This window comes from Dromiciops gliroides, chromosome 1 (genome assembly GCF_019393635.1).
Source record: "Dromiciops gliroides isolate mDroGli1 chromosome 1, mDroGli1.pri, whole genome shotgun sequence".
NCBI classification, from domain to species: Eukaryota; Metazoa; Chordata; class Mammalia; order Microbiotheria; family Microbiotheriidae; genus Dromiciops; species Dromiciops gliroides.
In genome coordinates, this window is record NC_057861.1 from 69,344,827 (window position 1) to 69,361,614 (window position 16,788).

Below are 16,788 nucleotides of genomic sequence, written 5' to 3' on the forward strand. Positions count from 1 at the left end.
TCTCCTGCTCCTTCTCCTTCTCCTTCTCCTTCTCCTTCTCCTTCTCCTTCTCCTTCTCCTTCTCCTTCTCCTTCTCCTTCTCCTTCTCCTTCTCCTTCTCCTTCTCCTTCTCCTTCTCCTTCTCCTTCTCCTGCTGCTGCTGCTGCTGCTGCTGCTGCTGCTGCTGCTGCTGCTGCTGCTGCTGCTGCAGCCACCGCTCCTGCCACTGCTCCTCCTTGGCTGGGAGTGGGGTGGTTCTCTTGACTCTCTTCCTAGCAGACTGTTCCTCAGGCTCTGCTGGGCCAGGTCTCTTCTCTTGGGTTTCCACTCCCCCTGAAATATGTCCCTGACCCACAGGTGGCCTATGATCAGTGAGCTGCTTGTCTGCACACTGCTGCCACTGCTGCCACTGCTGCCACAGCTGCCTCTCCTCCTCCTCCTCCTCCTTCTGCTGCTGCCACTCCTTGTGGATGAAGTGATCCTCATGGAAACCTAGAGCCTCGTTCCAGAGATCTGGTTCTGCCACTGGTACCTCTGGCGAGTTATGGAATCTATCCGACAATCCCCTTTGCTGGACTGGTTTCTGGGCCACTTGGTCCCTCTCAGCCAGCTCTGCATCCCCAGCAGCATCCTCATCCTCTCTTCTCCTGGCTGGTAGGAGCTGCTTCCAACCTGGTGCAGCAGCCATGGTCCAAGTGAGGCAAAGGTACTGGAAGAGAAGACAGAGAGCCATGAGAGAGTGTTGTCAAAGAGAAGAAAGTGGGAGAGAGTCATAAGATGACAGCAAGTGTGTGTCAGAGAGGGAGAGAGGAATTGTGTTAAAGAGCTTGTGAGGGAAGGCAAGGAAGAAGGTACAAGACATAACCCTCTGGGAGGATGGAAAGATGAGAAGACTAGAAAGGGGGAGACAACTGCTACAAGAGAATGAGGGGAAAGGAAGAAACTAGGGGAAACACTGAAGAATTGAACATGTTAAATGGAGAGGGAGAGAAGAGGCTGAGAGATCTGGGGGAAAGGAAGCAGAGCCAACCTAGAATATGGAGGCAGGGTGGGGGATGACAGAAGGCTTTAGATGAGAGAAGAGGAAAAAATGAAAGAGACACTTTGGAGAAGACCCAGGGAAAGGAACCAAGTAGGGTGACCAAAGGGGAGGAGAGATGGATGTTAGGAGAAATGGGAGGGAGGTAAGAGTTGTAACAGAGGGACTGAGAAAGGGGTTCTCCTTACCTTTTCAATGAGCTGTAGCTTCCCCAAGGGTCTATGTAGTCCCCCAGATGGATAATACTGTCTTCGGGCTGTGTTCTTCCCCTTAAAGGGCAAGACTTTAGCACTGCTAGAGTCCAGGACCCCTCTCTGATGGTAGTTGCTGCCCCAACTTTCCTTGGGACTGCACACTGCCTATAACTCACAGTGTACCAGTCAAGTGGAAGATCAGGTTTCTTCTCCTCTATCTCTTGTCAGCTCTACCTCTGACTTGATTCAGAAACTCCTCCACTGAGCCTTACTTGAGGAACTTCTCCACTGGAGCTTGGTTCCCTTGAGCTGAGCAGGTTTCTCTCCAAGGAGAAAAGCCCTTATATATCTGGCTTCCCTGGTCCCACCTGTCAACTCTTCCTTTTTCTCTTGGTCATGAGCTCACACCTTGCCTGCCACACAATAGGTACTTCAATGCTTCTTGACTTGAGAACTTCAGCCTCCCAATGGAAGACTTCTGAAGGCAGGTCCCAAGGGAGTAGTCTAGAGGTGTTAACTATTTGTGATGAATTAACACCACACTTAAGGAAACAATAGCTGGTTAAGGGAGTGAATCTGTGTGCCAAAACACAGGTGAGGAGCAGGGCAATGAGGATGCAACATGGTGCTGGGGCACAGCCTCTGGACACAAGTTCTGGAATGTTAGAGCTGCAAGGGACCTATGTTTTACACCCCCTCTATTTTACACATAGCTAAATTGAGGCTCAGAGAAAAGTGACCTCCTCCAGGTCAGTGGGGGATCTGGGACTCCAAACCTCAGAATCCAAGGCCACCATACCCAGCTTCCTTCTCTCTCTTTATGGCTTGGGATGCCTGTCAGGACTCACAATAGTGGGCAGCGATTCCTCCTGGAGCCTGTGATGGTGCTGGCCCTCCCAGCCTGGAGACCCTTCCTCTGCCATTGTCTGTGATTTGGGGGTTGGGGCTGTTCCTGTTCCAGGCCTCATGGCATGCTCTGTCTTGTTCAGAATGCCCCCTGGATTTCCCCAGCTCTGGGCAAGGACTTGGTGTTCCCACTGGAGAGAACCACTCCCCTCTCCCTTGCCATCCATTTCCATGACAATAGAAGGAGGTAGGCAGTGAATAATAATAATCATGAGGACCCTAATAGCTTTACTATACTGATTGAAGGTTGCCAAAGTGCTTTGCAGGTATTCTCTCATTTGATCCTGAGAACAACCCTGGGAGACAGATGTTATTATGGTCTCTATTTTACAAATGGTGAAAGTGGGGCAGCAGTCGAATGACTTGCCCAGCATCACACAGCTAGCAAGTGTCTGAGGTCAGATTTTCACTCAGGCCTTTCTAATTCTAGGTCCATTTTTTTATCCACCAGAAAAGAAAGAATGGTTTTTAGATGTTTATTTGTATTGGAAATCAAAGGGGAATGGCTCAACAAGCTGTGGTATGGGATGGTAATGGAATAGTCTTGTGCTATGAGAAATGACAAACAGGATGATTTTAGAAAGACCTGGAAAAACTTTTATGAACTGCTGCAGAGTGAAGTGAGCAGAAACAGGAAGGAGAACATTGTGCACAGTGACAACAATATTGTTTCATGAAGAACTGTGAATGACTTAACTATTCTCAGCATTATAATGATCCATGACAATCCCAAAGGACTAATGATCAAGCGTACTATCCACCTCCTAAGAAAGAGCTGATAGTGATTGAACACAAACTGAAAACATGCTATTTTTCCACTTTATTTCATTTTTTTCTTTCATTCAAGTTTTATTATACAAAATGACTAACATGGCAGTGTTTTACCGAACTTCACATGTATAACCTGTATCTGACTGCTCACCACCTCAGGGAGGAGGCAGGGGAGGGAGGCAATAAGGGATAGAATTTGCAACTCAAAACTTTAAATAAAAATGTTTATTATCATTATTGTTATTATTTTAAAGAACGAAGACAATTCAACCTTCCAAAAGAATGTTTCTTTGTAACAAATAATTTCATTCCATCAAAAATAAGTCACCAAATTGTTATGTATGGGGGAAAAATTTTGTTCCTACCTTCTGACCCAAGCAGGCAGAAATGTGCTGGTAACTTTAATAAGGACCCTTCAGAAAAAGAAAATGTATTTGTGACACACTGCCCTCCACTGGGGCAGAGGGTGAGTGACTCAATCAGGTCCCTTCAGATCAGGGTACCTAAGACCAGATTGTGAACTCTGATTTTTCTGATTCCAAGCCCAGCTCTCTACCTACTGCTCACCCAACAACTTAGCTCCTGCTGAGCTCCTTTAGCTACTTAGATCCTTTTTGTTACAAAGCCTCTGCCTCCCACTAGAACTTGGGTGCTCATCTTGGGACTGTCCTCAGATTGGTGAGCCTTTGCCTTATTTCACCGGGGCTTTAGCAACCACACAACTGCTTAGTCATCTCTCTCTCCAGGCAGGCCAACTAATGCAGATTTTTCAGCTGTTTTCCCTTTTCCCATTCCATCTCTGAGATACTCTTTCAAGAGTTTGTGAATAGATGGTCCTAAGAATACTTACAGATTTACAAACAAAATTTTACAAGATATTTTCTTCATACAATTACCAATTTTCCCTTTTAAATATATCTATGTAGACTAATATAAAAATGTTTTGCATGAGTACACATGTGTAACCTATGTTTGGGACAGAATTGCCTCAGTTTACCCAAATAACTGGAAGAGACCACCAAGTCAAGCAGAGGCAGATTTATTACATTCTCATGAGAACAGGCAACCTCATGCCAGATATGAGATCCACAATAAGGGGCTCATGCTTTGGGTTTTTATAGAGATTTTGAGGGAGGGGGTCCTCTCGTGCACAGGGTGAGCTCACAATCTAATATCCAATCCTGTCTCACCCAGGGTGCATGTTCAGCTTGTGATCAGGGTATAGGTACATGTTCTAGGGTAAGATTTGGGTGGGGTTAGAGCTAGCAAGAGACATCTTCTGCCTGGTCATAGCAACAGCATAACTAACCCATAACAAGGACTGGGGGTTTGGAATGTAGGCAAGGCAGGGGTGGGGGGGTGGGGAAGGAGGGGTATCAGGGTACATCAGGTTCAGCAAGGCAAAACACATGATTTCTGTTATAAGCAATGGAATTAAACATGAACAAAATTAACTGACTGTAAAAGAGACTAGAGCTGGGTACTTTCCAGACCCCATCCTCAGAATCTGAACTGACTCAAGTCCACCTATCCCATACACCTGTATTGAATTTCCTGCCTTCTGAAAAGGGGCAGGGGTGAGGAAGGGAAAGAATTTGAAACTTCAACTTTGAAAAATAGAGGTTGAAAATATTTTTATATATAACTGAGGGAAAAATACTAAATAAAAAATAAAACTATTGTTAAGGGCTAAAATTCTAGCCAAACTGTCTAAAATATCTAATGAGCGGTTGCCAATAAATTATAAGCTTTAGCAAGAATTAGACTTTTAAGCATTTATTAAGGAGAATAAGAATTTGATAAAGAGAGAGAGAAAGGCCTAGATTCCTATCTATTAAAGGGAGAGTGCATTTCTAGCTCCCCTCTCCACCAGAGTCCTCAGGAAAGAGAGCAAGACCCAGTGCCACTCTCTTCCTTCTTCCTTCCAGTAGCCAATGTCACTTCCTGACGCCAAAGAAAAGACTCCTGGTCTTGCCCTCAAAGACCTTCGCTTCATGGGCGGAACTCTTCTACAGTAAGTATCCAGCAGGTGGCGTCATTCCAATTGTTACACTATCTATATGAATACAATAACTTAGTTAACAGTTTCATAATTTCCACACCTGATAATCAAATAATTTTAAGTCAAGTTCCTCTTCAATACAGACAAAACTTGGAAATATTTAAGTTCTTAATCACAGTAATTCAGAACACTTGGTCTGCTGGGCTCATGGGATGACCTAACAGCTTCTTAACCCATTCACTCTCTCTCTGTCTCTCTCTCTCTTCTGTCTCTCTCTCTTTTTTTTTTACATATAAGGTATTTTATTTTTTCCGTTACATGTAAAGATAGTTCTCAACTTTTGTTTATACAAGCTTTACAATTTCAGATTTTTCTCCCTCCCTCCCCTCCCGCCCCCCTCCCCTAGACAGCAGGTAATCTGATATAGGTTATATCTATGTATCTATATACATATAGATATAGATATAGATATCTATACACACACACACATGCATATATATATATACATATACACATAATAACATTAATCCTATTTCTGCACTAGTCCTGTTATAAGAGAAAAAATCAGAGCAATGATGAAAAACCTCAGAATAGAAAAAAACCACAACAGCACCAAAAACAAAAGAAATAGTATGGTTCATTCAGCATCTATACTCCACAGTTCATTTTTTTTTTCTTGGATTTGGAGATCCTCTTCTATCACGAGTTCCCTGGAATTCTTCTGTACCATTGCATTGGTCAGAAGAATATAGTCCATCACAGTAGATCAACACTCAATGTTGATGATACTGTGTACAATGTTCTTCTGGTTCTGCTCATCTCACTCATCATCAGCTCACACAAGACCCTCCAGGTTTCTCTGAATTCCTCCTGCTCATCATTTCTTACAGCACAATAGTATTCCATTGTATTCATATACCACAACTTGTCCAGTCATTCCCCAATTGATGGGCACCCCCTCAACTTCCAGTTCCTTGCCACCATGTAAAGAGCAGCTATAAATATTTTTGTACATGTGGGCCCCTTTCCCCTTCCCATGATTTCTTTGGGGAAAAGACCTAAAAGTGGTATTGCTGAGTCAAAGGGTATGCACAGCTTTATTCCCCCTTTGGGCATAATTCCAAATTGCTCTCCAGAATGGTTGGATCAGTTCACAGCTCCACCAACAATGGATTAGTGTTCCAATTTTCCCACAGCTTCTCCCACATTTATTATTTCCTTTTTTTGTCATTTTAGCCAATCTGATAGGTTTCAGGTGGTACCTCAGAGTTGTTTCAATTTGCATCTCTCTAATCATTAGAGATTTAGAGCATTTTTTCATATGGGAATAGATAGCTTTGGTTTCTTCATCAGAAAACTGCCTGTTCATATCCTTTGACCATTTCTCAATTGGGGAATGACTTGGATTCTTATAAATTTGATTTAGTTCCCTATATATTTTAGAGATGAGGCCTTTATCAGAAGTACTGGCCTCAAAAATTGTTTCCCAGCTTTCTGCCTCCCTTCTAATTTTGGATGCATTGCTTCCGTTTGTACAAAAATTTTTTAATTTAATATAATCAAAATCATCCATTTTGCATTTTATAATATACTCTATCTCTTGTTTGGTCATAAACTGTTTTCCTTTCCAGAGGTCTGATAGGTAGACTATTCCTTTCTCTCCTAATTTACCTATGGCATCACCTCTTATGTCTAAATCGTGTATCCATTTTGACCTTATTTTAGTATAAGGTGTGAGATGTTGGTCTATGCCTAATTTCTGCCATACTATCTTCCAGTTTTCCCAGCAGTTTTTGTCAAATACTGAGTTCCTATCCCAGAAGCTGGAGTCTTTGGGTTTATCAAACACTACATTACTAGTGTCATTTACTACTGCATTTCCTGAGCCTAGCCTATTCCATTGATCTACCACTCTACTTTTAGCCAGTACCAGATAGTTTTGATGACTGCCGCTTTATAGTAAAGCTCCAGGTTTGGTACCGCTAACCCACCTTCCTGTGAATTTTTTTTTTCATTATTTCCCTGGATATTCTTGATTTTTTTGTTTTTCTAGATGAATTTTGTTATTATTTTTCTAGCTCTATAAAATAATTTTTAGGTAGTCTGATTGGTATGGCACTGAATAAGTAAATTAATTTAGGCAGTATTGTCATTTTTACTATATTAGCTCTGCCTATCCATGAGCAATTGATATCTTTCCAATTATTTAGATCTGATTTGATTTGTGTGAAGAGTGTTTAGTAGTTGTGTTCATAGAGTTCCTGGGTTTGTCTTGGCAAGTAGACTCCCAAGTATTTTATATTATCTACCGTTACTTTAAATGGAATTTCTCTTTCTATCTCTTGCCGCTGGACTTTGTTGGTCATGTATAGAAATGCTGATGATTTATGTGGATTTATTTTATATCCTGCTGCTTTGCTAAAGTTGTTAATTGTTTCAAGTAATTTTTGAGTTGATTCTCTAGGATTCTTTAAGTATACCATCATATCATCTGCAAAGAGTGATAGTTTTGTTTCCTCCTTGCCTATTCTAATTCCTTTAAGTCCTTTCTCTTCTCTGATTGCTAAAGCTAACATTTCTAGGACAATATTAAATAATAGGGGCAATAATAGACATCCCTGTTTCACTCCTGATCTTATTGGGAAGGCCTCTAATTTATCTCCATTGCATATAATACTTGCTGATGGCTTTAGGTAGATACTGTTTATTATTCTAAGGAAAGCTCCCCCTATTCCTAAACTCTCTAGTGTTTTTATTAGGAATGGGTGTTGTACTTTGTCAAAAGCTTTCTCTGCATCTATTGAGATAATCATATGATTTTGGTTGGTTTTCTTATTGATGTGTTGATTATGTTAATAGTTTTCCTAATGTTGAATCAGCCCTGCATTCCTGGTAGAAATCCCACCTGGTCATAGTATATTATCCTGGTGATCACTTGCTGTAATCTCCTTGCTAATATCTTATTTAAGATTTTAGCATCAATATTCATTAGGGAAATTGGTCTATAATTTTCTTTCTCTGTTTTTGCTTTGCCTGGTTTTGGTATCACCATCATATTTGTGTCATAAAACAAATTTGGTAGAACTCCTTCCTCACCTATTTTTCCAAATAATTTGTATAATATTGGAATTAACTGTTCTTTAAATGTTTGGTAAAATTCACCCGTAAACCCATCTGGCCCTGGGGGTTTTTTCTTAGGGAGTTCCTTAATGGCTTGTTCAATTTCTTTTTCTAATATGGGCTTATTTAAGGATTTTATTTCCTCTTCAGTTAACCTGGGCAGTTTGTATTTTTGTAAATATTCATCCATTTCATTTAGATTGTCAAATTTATTGGCATACAGTTGGGCAAAATATTTCCTAATTATTGCTTTAATTTCCACATCATTGGTGGTAACATCACCCTTTTCATTTTTGATACTAGTAATTTGGTTTTCTTCTTTCTTTTTTTTAATCAAATTAACCAATATTTTATCTATTTTATTGGTTTTTTCATAAAACCAGCTCTTAGCTTTATTGATTAATTCTATAGTTTTTTTGCTTTCAATCTTATTAATTTCTCCTTTAATTTTCAGGATCTCTAATTTAGTGTCTAATTGGGGATTTCTAATTTGTTCTTTTTCTAGCTTTTTAAGTTGCATGCCCAATTCATTAATCTCCTCTTTCTCTTTCTTATTAATGTAAGCATTTAGAGCTATGAATTTTCCCCTAAGCACTGCTTTGGCTGCATCCCATAGATTTTCGTGTGTTGTCTCATTATTGTCATTCTCTTGGATAAAGTTATTGATTGTTTCTATGATTTCTTGTTTGGCCCATTCATTCTTTAGAATGAAATTATTTAGTTTCCAATTGATTTTCATTCTACTTTTCCCTGGCTCTTTCTTACATGTAATTTTTATTGCATCATGATCTGAAAAGGATGCATTTACTATTTCTGCCTTTCTACATTTGACTATGATGTTTTTGTGCCCTAATACATGGTCAATTTTTGAAAATGTGCCATGTACTGCTGAGAAAAAGGTATATTCCTTTCTATCCCCATTCAATTTTCTCCAGACATCTATCATGTCTAACTTTTCTAGTAATCTATTCACCTCTTTTACTTCTTTCTTATTTATTTTTTGGCTAGATTTATCTAATTCTGAGAGGGGGAGATTCAGATCCCCCACTAGTATAGTATTACTGTCTAATTACTCTTGTAACTCATTTAACTTCTCCTCTAAGAACCTGGATGCTATAGCACTTGGTACGTATTTAATATTGATATTACTTCATTATCTATAATACCTTTAAGCAAGATGTAATTTCCTTCCTTATCTCTTTTAATGAGATCTATTTTTGCCTGCACTTTGTCTGAGATAAGGATTGCTACCCCTGCTTTTTTTACTTTAGCTAAAGCATAATATATTCTGCTCCAGCCTTTTACCTTTACTCTGTGTGTATCTCTCTGCTTCAAATGTGTTTCTTGTAAACAGCATATTGTAGGATTCTGGTTTTTAATCCACTCTGCAATTTGCTTCTGTTTTATAGCAGAGTTCATCCCATTCACATTCACAGTTATTATTACTGACTGTCTATTCCCCTCCATTCTATTTACCCCCTTTGTACTTTCCCCCCCTTCTTTCACCCTATTCCTCCTCACCGGCGTTTTACTTCTTACCCCTGCCTCCCCCGATCTGCCCTCCCTTTTTATCACCCCCTTTCTTTTCTTTACCCTTTTCTCCCTTGCTTTTGTCCTCCCATCTATCAGTCCCCCCCCTTTCCCTTCCCCTTTTGCTTCTCTAAAGAATGAGTTAAGTTTCTTTATCCCAACGAACGTATATGTTATTCCCTCTTTGAATCAAATCTAATGAGAATAGGGTTGAAACAATGTTCCCTCCTCCTTTCTTTCCATCTATTGTAATAGGTTTTTTTTTCACCCCTTTATATGACATAATTCATCCCATTCCACCTCCTCTTTCCTCTCCTCCCCATAGTCTCCCTTTTTAACCCCTTAATTCTTTTTTGTATCATCACATCAAAGACAATTTATATTTATACCCTCTATGTAAAGTCCTTCTCTCTGCCCAAATACATTTACAGTTCTTAAGAGTTATGAGTATTATCTTCCTGTGTAGGGATATAAACAGTTTAACCTAATAGGGTAACCTTTCTCCCCCCCCCCCCCCGTTTACCTTTTTAAACTTCTCTTGAGTCTTGTATGTTGAGATTGAATTTTCTATTCAGTTCTGGTCTTTTCACCAGGAAAGATTGAAAGTCCCCAATGTCATTAAATGTCCATCTTTTTCCCTGAAAGAAAATGCACATTTTTGCTGGGTAATAGATTCTTGGCTGTAATCCAAGCTCCTTTGCCTTCCGGAATATCATATTCCAAGCCTTGCAATTCTTTAATGTTGAAGCTGCCAGGTCTTGAGCAATCCTGACTGTGGCTCCATGATATTTAAATTCCTTCTTTCTGGCTGCTTGGAGTATTTTCTCCTTCACCTGATAATTCTGGAATTTGGCTACAATATTCCTTGGAGTTTTCCTTTTGGGGTCTCTTTCAGGAGGTGATCGGTAGATTCTTTCAATGATGATTTTATCCTCTGATTCTATGATATCAGGGCAATTCTCCTTAATAATTTCCTGGAATATGGTGTCTAGATTCTTTTTCTGGTCATGGCTTTCAGGCAGTCCAATGATTCTCAAATTGTCTCTCCTCGATCTGTTTTCCAGATAAGTTGTCTTTCCATTGAGGTATTTCATATTTTCTTCTATTTTTTCATTTTTAAAATTCTGCTTGACTGATTCCCGGTGTCTCATGGATTCCTTATCTTCCAACTGTTCCATTTTAATTTTTAAGGCAGTGTTTTCTTCAATGAGATTATGCACCTTTTTTTCCATTTGGCCACATGAATTTTTTAAGGTATTATTTTCTTCAGTGAGATTATGCACTTTTTTTTTCCATTTGGCCAAATGAATTTTTTAAGGCTTTGTTTTCTTCAGTGAAATTATGTACTTCCTTTTCCAAGCTGCTGATTCTTTTTTCATAGTTTTCTTGTTTTGCTTTCATTTCTCTTCCCATTTTTTCTTCTACCTCTCTCAATTGATTTTTAAAATCCTTTTTGAGCTCTTCCAGGAAGGCTTTTTGTTCTTGAGACCAATTCACCTTCCCTCGTGAGGCTTCAGATGTAGGAAATTTGAGGCTATTGTCCTCATCTGAGTTTGTGTTGGCTTCTTCCCTATTGATACAGAAGCTCTCAATGGAGAGGGCTCTTTTTTGCTTCTTACTCATTATTGCAGTTTATATATTTATTGTTTAAGTTGAGGTCTGCTCTGGGGGCACCAGGGTCCCTGTTTTGGGCTTCTTGTGCAGGGGTACAGGTGCTGCGTGACCGGCTTTTTACTCTGAGGCCTTTATGGTGTGTGGAGATCCCCTGCCCTGCACTTCCTGTCTGATTGCGCTAGGCCAGCCAGGCGCCCAATCTAGGCGTCTGATCTCACCTGATCTGTTCATGGCCCTCTCGGCTGGTGTGGGTAGTTTTTTCCACTGTCCTTCTTGGCCACCGGATTTTTGAACCAGGTTCCAGGGGCCTCAGTTGTTCAGCTGTGGCCCACAGCTCCTGCTGACTTGCCCCGACCCCCTCAGCGCTGGATTGCTGCCCTGCGCTGGGCCTCCCTTTTGGTCGAGTCAGACCGAACTTTTCCTGAAGTCTTCTAAATTATCTCTGGTTGGAGGACTGTGTCTCTCTGTCTCTTTGCAGGTTCTGTAGTTTCAGAATCCATCCAGAGGCTTGATTTAATGTTGTTTTTGAGGGAACAGAAGGAGAGCTCAGGCAGCTTGCTGCTTCCTCTCCGCCATCTTGGTTCCGCCCCTATCTCTTTTTTTAACATTATAATTCTTAATCAAATAACATCTAGATTAGAAGATGTCATGGAGGCAAACTAGGGGTCCTTAGGTTTTCCTTAATAAAGAATTACACTCTGCATGCAGTCCAATTAGAATTAAAGTGGTCAATTATTTGATACTAGAGAAAGTGGCCAAATTAAGATTTTACCCTTGGAGAGAAAGTGGCTTAGAAAAATCCTCCTCCTCTAACAGTGAGAAGTGTGATGGGTAAAACTAAATATGTGTGGTCACCTTACCTGTCCCTAGTGCGGAGACAGCTAGCTAGGATTTACATATAAATTAAAAGCTTCAGCAACAGTTTAGGCATTAAGCATTTATTAAAGTATGTTAGAGGTTAGCAAAGAGAACACTTGTCTCTAAAAGCATAGGAAAGCCAGCTAAGTAGATAAGATCTGCTTCTACCTAGCCAACTCAGGCAACTAAGACAAAGATCCTGAGTGTCCTTGAACAGAAGCTCCCTGCAGGGCAGGAAAAGGGGCGGTCCCCCCCATAGAGCTCCAAGCTAATTGGCTGGTAGCATGCAAGTCCATTGATTGACATGACTTGAAGGCAGTTCATGAATTGTGAGGTGACTTCCAGACCCTAACTTGACCTTAGAAAGGTCACCTCAAGATTGCTTAGCAGGGGGTCCAGTTAACAATATGGGGTCCTGGTAACAATATTCTCACAGAAGGCAAAAGCTTTTATACAGGATAGTGGGGTGTCTACCTGAAAGTGGAAAGTTCCTTTTGGGGGTGGGGTGGGGAAAGCCTGGATGCTTGTCATATTCTTGAGAGTTGAGGGGGATTTTTTGAAATGATGATCCTGACCTTTGGTAGTAGCCACACCTAATGGACTTCCCTGCTTCCCCGCTTCTTATGTGTGTCTGCCTGATAGCTAGCTGGTCAATCTCAACTTTACTAGTCCCTTGAGTCCTCTATATGTCTATCCTGTTTTCTGATCATCTTTGCTTTTGTTTCTCAGAGAAGAAACTTCCTCTGATTTATGCTAAGCCCCCTTTCAAAAGAGAAATTGCTTTTCTAACAGGTGATACAATTGTTGACCAAATTACATATTATAAGAAAATTTTTAAAAATAGTAATACCTTGAAGAATATTCTATGTTTTAAAACTTGAAACAGAACCAATTAATTACCAATCATTTGGTGTTAATTTAGTTGAATGTGCTTCCATTTTACCTTACACTTTACAATCACGTGGTCTTCACAACAACCCAGGAGGTAGGTTTCATTATTATCCCCTTACAGAAAAGGAAACTGAGATAAATGGAACGTTCTTGGGTCCATACAGTTAGTAAATTTCTTGATGCCCAATAACAAATATGTATTTTATTTTAGGTCCTACTTTACCATAACAGTCCTGACAGGAGAGCACACACTTAAACCAAGTTATTGAGTTTAGGACAGCTTTTGACTTAAATCAAATCAAATCTGCCTCATACCCAGGTCACCATTAAAAAAATTAAAAAGAGGCCTCAGTTCCTCTGTAGGCCCTCAGAACAACATGACATGGAACAAAGAAGAGACTTTATTGAACCTAAGCAAGCAAGAAAAAACATAAAGACTCACATCCAAGCTTCTGAACAGTCAAGCCTCCCTCCCCTCCTTTTTAGGGGATGGGGGCAGGTCTTCTCCTGATAGAGCCCAGAGAAGGTGCAGTAGAGAAAGAAGTGGGATTTCTCCCTGCTGGCAGCTCACTTAATGGGGGTCTCTCAGCACAACCATTTCTAGGAAGGCTGGAGGATCTAACATCAACACTTGAGAGTGGAAATGAGCTCTACCCTCCCAGTTGGGAAGGTCACCCACTACCGGGCTCATTCCCCAGCAGGGCCTTGTTCTGCAGTCCTCCCCCAAGTTGATCCCTCCTCATCTTCCTATTGATTGGAGGGGGGTGTGTGGGGGGGGGTAGACTCAGGCTTCAGACCACATACGGACCTCTCAGAAGGGTAATAATAGGTGGTCTCCAGGGCTGACTCATTAAAGGAAATTTTGAGGTGTTTGTGGCATCTCTCAGAGGACTTCTTGGCCAGGCAGCTTCGGCTGAGATGGAGGTAGCCCCCAATCACCTCTATCTCCTTAGCAGTGGGGTACTTCTTCTTCCCAGGGTCAGGCACTTGGGGTTCAGGTGGGACAGGGGTTACAGGGGGCCTAGGGCACCTCGGCTTAACTGTGAAGGTGTGTCTATTGTGGTGGGAGGTTCCTACCCTAGCCCCAGATTTCACCTCACAGAACATAAGACTCCTCAGCTGGTTCTCTGTGGATTGAAGAGGTGCTGGGGCAAGAGGTAGGGAAGATACTGAGGGAAGCAGGGAGTGCTGAGGCTTTGAGGCTCTGGGTCCAACTTTCTTGGCTGGGAGGGGGGTGGTCACAGAGCAGTAGCTTCTAAGGGAGCTCACCAGCCTGCCCTCATCTCCAGCTTCCTCTTCAGAAGCCTCTGTCCTCCCTTCTCCAGCCTCTGCCCCAAGCAAGTCCAACTTGTCATCTCCAGAGTCAGAAGGCACTGGCTTCTGTTCTGGAGCCTCTGATCTCCCAAGGCTCCAATCTAGAGCTTTCCCAGAGTTCAGGCTCCATTTCTGTGCTTCCAGCTGTCTAGAACTCTTCTCCACATCCTCTCCTGGGTTCAGTCTCATTTCTGCTGCCTCTATTACCTCTGAGCTCCACATCTGTGTCTCCAAAAGGCCTGAGTTCTCCCTGGATTTCCTCTGCATTAGTCTCTGTTCTGTCCCAGATTCCCCTGAGCTCCCTTTGCCTTCTTCTTCGAGGCTCAGTCTACATTCTCCCATTTCAGAGCCCCCAGAAGTCTGTTCTTGAGGTTCTACTGGATTCACACTTTGTTCTCCAGCTTCCCCAAAGCCTTTCTCCCATTGCCGTGACTCTGATAGTTTTGGACTCTCCTCCTCAGCCTCCCTTAGGTTTAGCCTCCATTCCAAAGCTTCTGCAAGCCTAAGGCTTTGCACTCCAAATTCAGCTGCCCCAGCCTCCTCTTTCCAGCCTCCTCCAGGCTCAGCCTCTGTTCTCTTGACTCTCTTCATAGCAGACTGTTCCTCAGGCTCTGCTGGGCCAGGTCTCTTCTCTTGGGTTTCTACACCCCTTGAAATATGAACCTGACCCACAGGTGGCCTCTGATCAGTGAGCTGCTTGTCTGCATGTTGCTGCTCCTTCAGTGGCTGCTGCCACAGCTGCCTCTCCCTCTCCTTCTCCCTCTCCCTCTCCCTCTCCCTCTCCCTCTCCCTCTCCCTCTCCTTCTCCTTCTTCTTCTTCTCCTCCTCCTCCTCCTTCTGCTTTTTCTTCTTCTGCTTCTGCTGCTGCTGCCACACCTTGTGGATAAAATGATCCTCAGGGAAACCTAGAGCCTCGTTCCAAAGATCTGGTTCTGCCACTGGTACCTCTGGCGAGTTATGGAATCTATCCCACAATCCCATTTTCTGGACTGGTTTCTGGGCCACTTGGTCTCTCTCAGCCAGCTCTGCTTCCCCAGCAGCATCCTCATCCTCTCTTCTCCTGGCTGGTAGGAGCTGCTTCCAACCTGGTGTAACAGCCATGGTCCAAGTGAGGCAAAAGAACTGGAAAGGAAGACAGAGAGCCATGAGAGAGTGTTGTCAAAGAGAAGAAAGTGGGAGAGAGTCATAAGATGACAGCAAGTGTGGGTCAGAGAGGGTGAGAGGAATTGTGTTATAGGGCTTGTGAGGGAAGGCAAGGAAGAAGGCAAAAGACATAACCCCCTGGGAGGAGGGAAAGGTGAGAAGACCAGAAAGGGGGAGACAACTGCTACAAGAGAATGAGGGGAAAGGAAGAAACTAGGGGAAACGCTGAAGGATTGAACATGTTAAATGGAGAGGGAGAGAAGAGGCTGAGAGATCTGGGGGAAAGGAAGCAAAGCCAACCTAGAATATGGAGGCAGGGTGGGGGATGACAAAAGGCTTTAGATGAGAGAAGAGGAAAAAATGAAAGAGACACTTTGGAGAAGAACCAGGGAAAGGAACCAAGTAGGGTGACCAAAGGGGAGGAGAGATGGATGTTAGGAGAAATGGGAGGGAGGTAAGAGTTGTAACAGAGGGACTGAGAAAGGGGTTCTCCTTACCTTTTCAATGAGCTGTAGCTTCCCCAAGGGTCTATGTAGTCCCCCAGATGGATAATACTGTCTTCGGGCTGTGTTCTTCCCCTTAAAGGGCAAGACTTTAGCACTGCTAGAGTCCAGGACCCCTCTCTGATGGTAGTTGCTGCCCCAACTTTCCTTGGGACTGCACACTGCCTATAACTCACAGTGTACCAGTCAAGTGGAAGATCAGGTTTCTTCTCCTCTATCTCTTGTCAGCTCTACCTCTGACTTGATTCAGAAACTCCTCCACTGAGCCTTACTTGAGGAACTTCTCCACTGGAGCTTGGTTCCCTTGAGCTGAGCAGGCTTCTCTCCAAGGAGAAAAGCCCTTATATATCTGGCTTCCCTGGTCCCACCTGTCAACTCTTCCTTTTTCCTCTTGGTCATGAGCTCACACCTTGCCTGCCACACAATAGGTACTTCAATGCTTCTTGACTTGAGAACTTCAGCCTCCCAATGGAAGACTTCTGAAGGCAGGTCCCAAGGGAGTAGTCTAGAGGTGTTAACTATTTGTGATGAATTAACACCACACTTAAGGAAACAATAGCTGGTTAAGGGAGTGAATCTGTGTGCCAAAACACAGGTGAGGAGCAGGGCAATGAGGATGCAACATGGTGCTGGGGCACAGCCTCTGGACACAAGTTCTGGAATGTTAGAGCTGCAAGGGACCTATGTTTTACACCCCCTCTATTTTACACATAGCTAAATTGAGGCTCAGAGAAAAGTGACCTCCTCCAGGTCAGTGGGGGATCTGGGACACCAAACCTCAGAATCCAAGGCCACCATACCCAGCTTCCTTCTCTCTCTTTATGGCTTGGGATGCCTGTCAGGACTCACAATAGTGGGCAGCGATTCCTCCTGGAGCCTCTGATGGTGCTGGCCCTCCCAGCCTGGAGACCCTTCCTCTGCCAT

At 42.6% G+C, this 16,788-nt stretch overlaps 2 protein-coding genes across 2 annotated transcripts in view; both read right to left on the reverse strand.

Moving 5' to 3' along the window:
* LOC122745490 (phostensin-like) overlaps window positions 1–2,135 on the reverse strand; it is a 28,090-nt gene extending 25,955 nt beyond the window's left edge. The window contains 3 exon segments of the mRNA XM_043990818.1: window positions 512–688; window positions 1,207–1,377; window positions 2,061–2,135. Of these exon segments, the coding sequence (XP_043846753.1) occupies window positions 512–688; window positions 1,207–1,377; window positions 2,061–2,135 (423 nt within the window).
* Window positions 2,136–13,651: 11,516 nt separating this feature from the next.
* On the reverse strand, window positions 13,652–16,788 carry LOC122745497 (phostensin-like). Its single transcript, XM_043990833.1, has 4 exons — window positions 16,714–16,788; window positions 15,859–16,029; window positions 15,164–15,340; window positions 13,652–14,971 (listed from the first exon to the last, which is right to left on the reverse strand). Exons 1-4 carry the CDS (start codon window positions 16,786–16,788, stop codon window positions 13,652–13,654), a joined length of 1,743 nt encoding a protein of 580 aa, XP_043846768.1.

What these genes read in the sequence shown, in the direction of transcription:
- LOC122745497 (XM_043990833.1), bottom strand. Translation starts at nt 16,788, where the DNA reads ATGGCAGAGGAAGGGTCTCCAGGCTGGGAGGGCCAGCACCATCAGAGG. An exon ending in AGCTACAGCTCATTGAAAAG is followed by an intron (nt 15,341 to 15,858) that starts GTAAGGAGAACC and finishes CTTCCTTTCCAG; the next exon opens with TTCTTTTGCCTCACTTGGAC. An exon ending in GATTCCATAACTCGCCAGAG is followed by an intron (nt 14,972 to 15,163) that starts GTACCAGTGGCA and finishes GAGAGGGAGAAG; the next exon opens with GAGAGGGAGAGGCAGCTGTG.